This window comes from Chenopodium quinoa, unplaced genomic scaffold (assembly GCF_001683475.1).
Source record: "Chenopodium quinoa cultivar QQ74 unplaced genomic scaffold, ASM168347v1, whole genome shotgun sequence".
Taxonomy (NCBI): domain Eukaryota; kingdom Viridiplantae; phylum Streptophyta; class Magnoliopsida; order Caryophyllales; family Amaranthaceae; genus Chenopodium; species Chenopodium quinoa.
Genome location: NW_018744420.1, coordinates 402406 through 414296, shown reverse-complemented (window position 1 = coordinate 414296; position 11891 = coordinate 402406). Strand labels below are relative to the sequence as shown.

Genomic DNA, 11891 nt, shown 5'->3' with positions numbered 1-11891 from the left:
CTTAGCACTTAACAAGCTGTTGAGTGTGGCGGTAATACCTCCGATTCAGGTATATGCTTCGGCAGTTTTTATTCAAAGGTTGTTTATTTTTCCTTTATTTATTATTTATTATTAGCTAGTAAATTGGGGTGTTATAGCGGGTCAAGTAAAAAAGAACGGAGAAAATAAGTCAAAACTCAAAAGTGTAATTACAAATTTCCTTTTTACTCTAATCAAAATTTCCTACAGCCCTTCTCAAACCATATTTACTCACAAACTTTGAAGGCTGGAGAGTAGCAATACAGTGAAACAGTAAACCTTAAGAGGCCAAATGCAGCAGAATAAAGTATCTTAGATCAAATCAAGCAACTGCTGAACCTCAATATTACAAATTCACAATTGTCCATGATCTGAAACGAGGAGAAACGATATCTATTTATAAGGAAAAAAAGACTCAAAACGATCAGAAAAGACTCAAAACGGGGCGATAGACCTATCGCGGCGCGATGGAGTTGTCACGGTGCGATGGTCCTGTAGTTTTGTGGTTTTTGTTTTTATCATAACTTTTGATCCAGAAATTGAAATAAGATAACTAATATATCGTTGGAAAGCTCTAGAAGTCTACATTCCAATCCAATTAGAATCAAATTGATATCTTTTATAGAATTTGAGATATGATCGAAATAGTGAAACAATGTCAGTTTTGGATAGAGATTAGTATTTTAATCATATCTTTTTCGTTTCTAATCAGAACTGGGATTATGATACAACATTGAAAATATAATTTCAAGAGCTATCCTAAAATTCAAGATTTGCATAAAAATTATGAGGCACGAAACTCAGAATGGCTCGGTTTACAAGTACCCAACAAGTTTTGGGCTCGGTTTATTATTTTGGCCATAATTTATTCGTTTTAAGTCGGATTTGGGGCTTTAATATATCATTGGAAAACTCTTTTCAACCCCATCCAACCAAGAAATAATTGGACTGAGATTATGGACCAAAATAATCTGGTTTGGACGTTTTTATGATTTGAGCACGAAATGAATGATTTTAAGGACACGAAATGAATGATTTTGGGTTTAAGGGCATGAAATGAATGATTTTGGATTAAAATTTTTTAGGAAAGGTTAGGGATACGGTCAAGGATTAAGAAAACTTCACAAGACTCTTCAACTCTTTACCGAACTCGTTAATCAAAGATGTGAAAGGTACTCATCACTAGGTTTGATTTTTGGGGAAACACAATCAGGTGTCTACACTACCGTCTTGAAGCCTTGGATGGTCGTCCTATTCCATGTACGTGGAATATAGACAATCTCAAAAAATATTATATATAAAGTTTTTGTACTTAGCCTTAAATTTGTATACTCCCTCCGTCCCAAATTACTCGCAATGTTTTGACTTTTTGCACTATTCACACATCTCACTTTGACCATCTTCTTCAGCTATTATATGAAAGCTAATGTAATCAAGTAAGATGTTGTTGGGTCTATTTTAATGTATAGTTTCTTAATATAATTTTTTTATAGCTTATATAAGTATATAATAAAGATATTGACGGTCAAACATGTGCATCGGCAGGCGTGTCCAGTCAAAATGTTGCAAGTAAACTAGGACAGAGGGAGTATACAACTAGGTCTAACGACCGAGCAATGTAATTAAAGTCGTATGGCCAAAAACAATGTAATCTTTACGAAATTAATGAAAAAGTCAAAATTGTTATTAAATTCTTCGCATATACATTATGTACATCTAACTAATATCAAGCAGAAATGCCACAAAAGGAAACAAAGATTGCTTACAACATAGCAGCTCGACCTCTAAAAAGGGCAGGGTTGAATGGCCGGGAAAAATGCCTAACAAAGGTTCCTCCTAGCAAAGCAACTCGGCCGCAATGATCAGGTTGCTATAAAATCCATCCGGACATGAACCTGGTCGGACGGATAAAAAATAAGGTAGCCCAAAATGTGCCTAAGGCCTCTTAATCCTAAGGGCAGGAGCATACCTAGGCTACCAAACCCTACAAATACTTAGAAATTCTTAGGATGAGATCATACATGAAATTTCATGAGTATGTCCGGGAGATAGTATCAAACGAGGACTCGACAAAAGCCAATTAAAGGGCCACATACTCAAATTCATTCGTCATTTACCTAGTCCAAGGGCAATCATTTTTACGATTTGATTAACTTATTAGTTGCCATACCCTTCAAGGTATGAAATCTACTAAGTTAATCAAACCTCTTTGAATATGGACTAGACAAAATGTCGAATAAAGGGTCATACCCCCAGTACATAACCATTCATACGCAAAAATGCATAATAAAGGCATGGAAAGAAGCTTAAAATATGCTAAGTATGAATGTAGAGAAAAGAAAACTTGTATGTATATATATATATATAAAAGCCGCTCAACCAGACGGCAATAAAAAAAAATAAAAAAAAAGGTATAATGCAAGACCGCTCATACAGGCGGCAAAAACTGATATTGTTCAAAACAAGGAAATAAAAACTAAGTACAAAAAGCTTAGAAACTGTTGTAGGGGACCAGAGCTCCTCACTCAGCCGGCGCCTCATCATTATTGGCATTGGCGGCCTCATCCGTCTTGGTCGGCTCCTCTTCCTTGAACGGATTTTTTATCTTCTCCTCCCCATCACCTTAAGCATCATCTTCATCGTCGCTTTGAGAAGGAGAAGGAGTTTCGACGAACTCGGGAGGGGGTACTCTGATGGACTCGAACTCCTCCTTGAGAAAGACATGGTCAAGCTGGAGGAAAAAGCGTTCTTGATAGTAATCCACCTCACAGGTGTCAAACATCATGGAAAACGCCTCATAGAAGTGGCTCTTTAGTCTCTCTTCAGCCTTGTGCTCGAGATGGACAGCCTCCTTAGGGTTAACTGGCCCGGGCACCTTAAGCTGCTCAGTTAAGTCCGCAATGGACTTGTTAAGGCGCTTAACCTCAAGTTTAAAGGAGTCCACTTCATTCAAGGCCGCTTGCAGAGCCTAACGACTGGAGTCCAGCTCGGTCCTTAGCTTCTCAGAGGCTTCAAAGCCCTCTTTCCACTGAGAAGCATTAGTGACCGCCTCGTCCCTCTCCTATTGCATAGTCTCCCAAGCCAGCCGCTCCTGCTGAAGAGTATCGCCCATCTTGACGATGTGCTCGGTCTGTTGGGCTGACTTCTCAAACAATGCGTTCAAGGCCGCCTTATGCCGGATCTCCTACATGGCAAGAGTTTCGGTATTTTCATCAGATATCTTTTTTTATCTCGTCCCAGGCCGCCTTGATCTTCTCATTCTCCTTGGACCGCCAATTCAAGAAGGCATTGAGTCTAAGGAAGAGCTGCATTCGGACAGAAACGATTTACTAAGGGCAAAGCATGAAAATAAGCTAAGTATTAATGCTTAGACAAAGTGCAATTACCTCGGCGCTGCAGTTAATCATGGGGCCGAGGAAGCCCTCATCAATCCCGCGGAACTTATCCCGCTGCTCCTTAGGGACGGCCTTGTGCATGGCCTCCCTGATGGCCTTCCGGTTGGCGCCGGTAAGCGACTAGTTGGGTAGCTTCATATATATTTCTTCGGCAATGTCTGTACTAACCATTAAGAAAGTTAGATTATTAAAATCAAAACACAAGTGCTAAACATGCAAGTGCCATATATACCTTCCGAAAAGGGTGGAGGAGATGGTATACGAAACTCGGCCGAGTAGTGGCAGGGGTTGTTCCTCAACTCCTTGGGGATGGCTTCGTTGCTCCTTAGCCGGCTCAGAGGCATCCTTCTGCCACTCAGACTTAGAAATGACCTTGACATGCGGAGTCGAGGCAATGTTGTCGGTCATTTTGGATGGGGACGACACTCCCCCTTTCGCCCATACGGACAGTCTCAGCATGGACCGCTTCAGCTTGCAGAGACCGCTTCATCTTGCGGATCCACGGACTTGGAAACCTCACTCGGTGTCAGCTGGGGTTGTTCTCCATTAGACTGCTCAAAAGCAGTCTGCGGCGTAGTCTTAGCCACTTGAGGGGAAGACATAGCCTTTGAGGCTATCATCTTCCCTAGACTTGGACGACTGGCCATCCTTAGAGGTAGAAGCAGGTTGTTTTCTCTTTGTCCTAGGAGTGGACGTGATAAGTGTCATTTTATGACACTATTTTCAAGTCATGTTCCTTAGATTATATGTTTGTTCCTTTAGCATTTTAGTACTTTTATCTATTTTATTGGTATGTTGTGATTTATTTCCTTATTGTGTGTTTTTATAAGTTATTGAGTCATTTTGGATGATAAAAAGATGAACTGAATAAAGGAGCCAATGTTAAATGCAAATGAATGTATGCTGAGTGCCTTCGGAGGAACTGGAAGACTAACGTAAATGCAAAGGAAATTACTGGCAGTCCGAGATTTGTCCAGATTCATTGCAACGTGATATTTGGTTACATGGAGAATAATTCTTGAATATTTACAGCTGGAAGGAAGATATATTTGATAAGAAGAAGATCCTATCATTTAGGAAAAGATTTGGCAAAAGATAGAATTTCCTAGATTCTATCCAACTACTTTCCTTATCTTAGAATATCTTCCATATTTTTAGGAATTTTTACTTGGGGAATAGCTCTATCACAATTTTATAAAACCCCAAAGTTATTCAACGTTTAAATCATCCATTCTTCGTTTATCTCTCACTTGTGCTCACTTTTTAAAGGAACTCAACATGTTTTCCTCGAAAACCTTTTCTTCTTTGCTTTTTAACATGAGTGAGTAATTCATTATGCTCAAAATAGTTAGAAGGATCCATGTAATTAGTATTTGAAGACAAGTTAGTTTGGTTTTAATGATTAATAGTTAATATTTTGGGAATATTCTTGAATTGATGTTTATTTCTATGAATGATGATTTCTTATAAGTAGGTGCGCAACTATTTGTTTAAGTTTGATTGCTATTGATAATTAATACTACTAAGTCCGTAATATCTTGGGAATGTTAATGAAGTAGCAACCAATTGTAACGTTCCACTCTATTAATTGTAAAGTAATTCTTGATCTAGGTGAAACTGTGTTCCAATAATGTCATGGTTGTCTAGGCTTGATGTTTTCCTAGTTCCTAGGGCTGTCAACACGTTAAATTCCTTACTCATAGTATAGGGGTTATTTGTTGGTTAGGGTTAGTGAAAGTCGTACCGGATCTAACCATTAATAAGGGAAAAAGGAACTTGTTACATAAGTCAAACTGTTCCTAGAGGGTTAATTAATGTGTCAATAATTTTATGAAGTTCCATGGCAGGAATCTGACTATCTACTGAGTGTTTTCTCCATTGATTACTTTTTCTTTAGTTATAACCCCTTTTATTTATTATTCCTTTAGCTATTTTAGATTAGATTTCTCATATCAAACCCGCCCCCCCCCCAAAAAAATCATGTTACTCTTGTGGAACTTGGATCTGGTGATTTGTTATTTTAGACTTACTTTCCTCGTGGGATCGACTCTTACTTGCCCTAGCTATTTGTTAAGGTGAATAAGGTTTAATTTTGTGTGCACTTCGACAACACACCAAATTTTAGCGCCGTTGTTGGGGAAAGTTGTTCCCTTTGGTAATTTGTTATATTCTAAAGTTCCATTGTTTTTCTTTTAGAAAGTTTCTTGTTAGTATATGATCAATATTTGTTCTACTAATCTTGCTTTGTTGAAATTTGATCCAGAAATAAGGAAAACTTTGCGCAGGTTAAGAAGGGAGGCGAAAATTGATTTTGATTAGGAACTTGACAAATTCTTTGAGATGGCTCTGATTTTATTAACTTGCTTCCTAAATTTCATGGCCTTAAGGGTGAAGATCCATTAATGCATATAAAGGCATTTTTTATGACTTGTTCTGCGCAAAGAACTGAAGGAGTGGTTTTTGATGATATTTTGTTTGGCTTTTCCATTCACTTTGCTAGATTCTGCTAGGGATTGGTTATGTCATTTACAATCTGGATCCATCACTACATGGAAACAATTGCATAAACAATTCCTAGAGGACTTTTTGCCTACATCTATGATAGGATCCATAAGAAAGAAAATATGTGGAACTCAACAATCTTCAGATGAGACTTTATTTGAATATTGGGAACGATTTAGGAGACTTTGTTCTAGTTGTCCCCAACACCAAATCAGTGAAAAATTGTTGATTCAACATTTTTATGATGGACTTTTGCCTAATGATAGGAACATGATTGATGCTACTAGTGGTGGTGCCTTAATTGATAAAACACCTGAACAAGCGAAAAAATTGATTTCTAATATAGCACAAAACTCTCAACGTTATGGAACTAGGAATGATGTTGTGTCTAAGTTAGTCAATGAAGTTGGTGTGCATAATTTAGAAGCTTCTCTTGCTGAAAATTCTAGACAAATTTCATAATTGAGTAATCTTGCCTCAGGAACTCAGGTTGCTATGGTATGTGGAATTTGCAATGATAGTACCCATCATACTGATGCATGTCCAACATTGCAGGTTGATGAAGTGAATGCTGTTGGAGGATTTCCTAGAGCTCCACAAAGGAAATATGACCCATTTTCTAATACCTATTATGAGAGATGGAGAGATCACCCAAATCTTAGGTATGGGAACAAGGAAAATCCACCAGGTTTTTAACCAAAATCAATCTAACTTTAGGCGGCCTTATAATGTCCAACAACCTACACAAAACCAAGGGTCGAGTTCTTCTTCATCCCTTGAGGAACTTGTACGACAATTAGATTTGCAAACTGATGCAAGACTTAAAACCTTGGAAACTCAAATTGGACAAATAGCCACCTTTGTTAACAGTTCCACTTCCCAAAATTCTAATAAAATTCCATCACAAGCCTTAGTAAACCCAAAAGAAAGTGCCAATGATGTAACCTTTAAGGAATAGAAGAGAATTATAGGAACCTAAGAAAATGGAACAAGTGAACCGTGAGTTGGAACAGGAACAAGTGGTGGAACCTGTCAAGGAACTTGAATAGGAACATGAGCAGGAACACGATTCACAGAATGTTGCACCAAAGAAAAAGGGAATTTCCTTTGACCACCCCCCCCCCCTTCTTGATTTGGCTAACTATAAATATACTCCTATTGTTCCTTTTCCTAGCAAGTTAGCAAAGTTAAAGAAGGAAGATGCTAACAAAGAAATTCTGGAAACTTTTCGCAAAGTAGATGTAAATATTCCTCTACTGGATGCTATAAAGCTAGTTCCTCGTTATGCTAAGTTCGTGAAGGAACTCTGTATTTCCAAAAAGAAATTGACAAGAACTCAAAAGGTAAATGTGGGGGAGAACATTTCTACAGCTCTCTAAAAGAAATGACCTCCTAAATGCAAAGATCCAGGTATGTTTTCTATTCCCTTGAAAAATTGGAGAGACTACATTTGAGAGAGCCATGTTAGATTTAGGTGCATCTATTAATGTCATGCCTAAATCCGTAAATGATTCCTTGAATGTTGGTCCTTTAAAAGAAAGTATTTTGATCATTCAACTTGCTTATAGAAGTAATGCATATCCTATAGGAATTTTAGAAGATGTGTTAGTACAAGTTAATGAATTGGTGTTCCCTGCTGATTTTTATATACTTGACATGCGAGATGAGCATGCTATTAATCGTTGGGAAGTTCATTTACTGTTAGAAAGACCTTTCTTGAAAACTTCTAAAACTAAGATTGATGTGCATGAAGGGAACTTAACTATGGAATTTGATGGTGATATTATTAAATTCAATATTTTTGATGCCATGAGATATCCTACTGATGTGGATTCTGTGTGTTCAATTGATACTATTAATTTACTAGCAGAAATGATGTTTGAATTAAACAGGGAAGATGATTTGGACTTGTGATTCAGGAAAGCTTAGATAAGAATTATGTTGAGAAACATGAGATGAACTTGATAGACAAGGAACTCATGGGTGTTGTAAATAGCATCAGTTCCTCGCCGAAATTGAACCCTAATTCTCCTGTTGTTGATATACCTCTTTCTGACTTGTTCCTTCTCTTGTGCAGACACCCAAATTGGAACTCAAACCTCTGCTGGACAATCTAAAATATGTTTACTTAGGTGATGGGGAAACACTTCCCGTTATTATCTCTAATGCATTGTCCCCATCCCAAGAGGAACGATTGGTGATTGTCCTTAAGAAATTTAAGGGTTCTTTTGGTTGGACTCTTGCTGATATTAAAGGAATTATCCCTTCTTTATGTATGCATCACATTCTTTCTGAGGATAATGTTAAATCTTCTAGGGAGGCTCAATGCCAATTGAACCCCCCTATGATGGAAGTTGTTAAAAAGGAAATTTTGAAATGGCTCGATGCAGGTGTAATCTACCCCATATCTGATTTTAAATGGGTAAGTCCAATACATGTTGTTCCTAAGAAATCTGTTATGACAGTTGTTGAAAATAAACAAAGTGTTAGTTCCTACTTGAGTAAAAAATGGTTGGAGGGTATGCATTGATTATCGTAAGCTTAATGCTGCTACTAGAAAAGATTATTTCCCCCTTCCTTTCATTGATCAAATGTTAGAACGTCTTGCAAGTCGATCTCACTTTTGTTTCTTGGATGGGTATTCAGGTTATACTCAAATTGTCATAGCTCCGGAAGATCAAGAAAAGACCACTTTTACTTGCCCTTTTGGAACTTATGCCTTTAGAAGAATGTCATTTAGTTTGTGCAATGCTCCGGCCACCTTTCAAAGGTGTATGATGAGCATATTTTCTGAATTTGTAGGAAATAACATGAAAGTGTTCATGGATGATTTTACTGTGCATGGAAATTCTTTTTATATATGCCTATCTAATTTAAGCATGATACTACAAAGATGCAATGAAACTAATCTTGTTCTTAATTTTGAAAAATGTTAATTCATGGTGGAACAAGGTGTAGTACTTGGTCATATAGTGTCATCTAAGGGATTAGAAATTGATAAAGCTAAGATAGAAACTATAAGTTCCTTACCGTACCCTACATGTGTTAAAGATGTTAGATCTTTCTTAGGGCATGCTGGTTTTTTATGGTAGATTTATTAAGGATTTTTCCAAAATTGCATCTCCTTTGTGTAATCTTTTGGCCAAGCTGTGTTTAATTTTGAGTATCCATGTAAGGAAGCTTTTGATACACTAAATTTACGACTCACGTCGGCTCCTATTTTGCAACCTCCTAACTGGAACTTACCATTTGGATTATGTGTGATGCAAGTGATAATATTGTTGGAGCGTGTTAAGGAAAAGAGAAGGTAAAGTTCCATTTGTAATTTCTTATGCTTCGCGTACCGTTGATCCTGCTCAATGTAATTATACCACTATTGAAAAGGAACCTTATGCTATTGTTTTTGCTTTAGAGAAGTTTCGTTCCTACCTGTTAGGAACTAAGGTAGTTGTGTACACTAATCATGTTGCACTGAAATATTTATTTACTAAATCGGTAGCTAAACCTAGATTGATTAGATGGGTTTTATTGCTACAGGAACTTGATTTGCAAATCAAAGATAAGAAGGGAGCGGAAAACCATGTTGCTGACCATTTGAGTCGTATGGTCCAAAAGGAACATACTTTACCTTTGAATGACTATTTTCCTGATGAATATTTATATGTTGTTTCTACAGAAGTTCCTTGGTATGCTGATATTGTCAACAACTACCTTGTTAGAAGGAACTTGCCTTCGGAATTAACAAGAACTCAAAAGGAAAAGATAAAATCAGAGGCTAAGTATTATTTGTGGGATAATCCTTATTCGAGGAAATTTTGTTCTGATCAATGCATTAGGAGATGTGTGAATGACAATGAATTTGAATCTGTGTTACGTTATTGTCATACTTTTGAATGTGGTGGACACTTTGGACCTAGGAGAACAGCACACAAAGTCTTAGAAAGTGGACTATACTGGCCCACCCTTGTTAAGAATGCATATATGTTTTGTAGAAACTGTGACCAATGCCAACATACAGGGAACTTAACTGGTAGGAACCAAATGCCCTTGCAAAACATAGTGGTTTGTGAAATATTCGATGTATGGGGCATTGATTTCATGGGTCCTTTTCCCTCTTCCTTTGGTTTTGTTTACATTCTTATGGCTGTGGATTATGTGTCTATATGGATAGAAGCTAAAGCTACTAAAACTGATGATGCTAAAACTATGGTAAATTTTGTCAAGAGTCGAATTCTTAATAGGTATGGAACTCCAAAAGCAATCATTAGTAATAGAGGAACACACTTCGCCAATAGTACCCTAAGGAACTTGTTGGCAAAATATCATGTGACCCATAAGCTTTCCACTGCATATCATCCCCAAACTAATGGGCAAGTTGAAGTGTCTAATAGAGAGATTAAGTCCATTTTAAAAAAAGGTAGTGAGGCTTAATAGGAAGGATTGGAGTCTTAGACTTGATGAGGCTTTATGGGCTTATAGAACTGCTTATAAAACACCCATAGGTATGTCCCCATATCGTTTGGTATTTGGTAAGTCTTGTCATCTTCCTGGTTGAAATTGAACATAAATATTTTTGGGCTATCAAAGAATGTAACATGGACTATGACCAAGCAGGAACTGAGAGAAAGTTGCACCTACAGGAACTTGAGGAACTTCGATTGGAATCTTATGAAAATGCTCAGATTTACAAGGATAAAATAAAGTTGTATCATGATAAGATGCTAACCAGAAAAACATTTTATGTTGGTGATAAATTTTTACTTTTTCAATCTAAATTGAAATTGTTCCCTGATAAGTTACAATCTAGATGGTTGGGACCCTTTGTTGATACTAATGTTTATCCTCATGGTGTAGTAGAGATTCGCAACTGGGACACAAATAAGATTTTGAAGGTCAATGGACATCGATTGAAGCCTTACTATGAAGGAGTTTCAGTGTTCCTCGTAGAGGAACTAGAACTTGTGGATCCAAAGTAAGCAGGAACTGTCTAGCCTAGGACACGAAACAAGGGCGCTGCTTGGGAGGCAACCCAAGGATGTTTCTTTTCTCTCTCTTTTAGTGTTTTCTTAGTTGCTAAATAATTCATGGCTGCTCCTATATGATTTCCTGTTGCATGTTAAGTTCTTACATTGGGGGCAATGTAATTTAAGTGTGGGGGGAGGAACATGCATGTTTTTGTTAGGATACCACCTCTAAACTTCTGGGAAAGACATACTCTAAGGAAAAACGGTAAATTCTAATCTAATTGATTTTTAAAAAATATAAATAAGAAGAAGGAAAAAATGAAAAAAAAAAATTGATGATGTTTTTAAAGTTATGCACAAAAGATTTTCTCTCTAGCAATTGTGACAAGCAAAGTGTTTTTTTTGAAATTCAACTTGTAAGTAATTTGGAGCACTACTTTGTTGTCTTAAGATGTGGTGATGTTGGGAAGGACCTTTGCTTATTTAATCCACCTAATTCTATAGGCTAATACACTTGCACTCGAGCACCTAGATTTCTTATAAGTTAATTGTGATATATATGTTTTTGAAATTGCTAGAGTATGGGAGGAAGTTGTATGCATAGCTTGCTAATCTAATAAATAAGCTTATGGTTCATTATGGAGAAAGAAAAACAAAAAGGTGTTTTAATTTATTGTTGAGTACTTAAGAGTAAATGTCTTATACGAGAGGTATGGTGGTATGTAGTCTATCTTCTCTTTTTATTTTGTAAGTGCTTTACTCGAGGACGATCAAAGATCTAAGTGTGGGGGAATTTGATAAGTGTCATTTATGACTCTATTTTCTAGTCATGTTCTTTAGATTATAGGTTGGTTCCTTTAGCATTTTCGTGCTTTTATCTATGTTATTGGTATTTTGTGATTTGTTTCCTTATTGTGTGTTTTTATAAGTTAAAGAGTCATTTTAGATGATAAAAAGATGAACTGAATAAAGGAGCCAATGTCAAATGCAAATGAATATATGCTGAGTTCCT

The 11891-nt window shown here is 36.8% G+C and overlaps 1 protein-coding gene across 1 annotated transcript; it reads left to right on the top strand.

The window, feature by feature from the left end:
- Positions 1–10510: 10510 nt before the first annotated feature.
- LOC110696904 lies at positions 10511–10891 on the top strand. The gene has a single exon (XM_021874231.1). It carries the CDS (start codon positions 10511–10513, stop codon positions 10889–10891), a length of 381 nt encoding a protein of 126 aa, XP_021729923.1.
- Positions 10892–11891: the final 1000 nt, after the last annotated feature.

Excerpts from the sequence above, each read along its gene's own strand:
- LOC110696904 (XM_021874231.1), top strand. The coding sequence starts at position 10,511 with ATGGACTATGACCAAGCAGGAACTGAGAGAAAGTTGCACCTACAGGAA.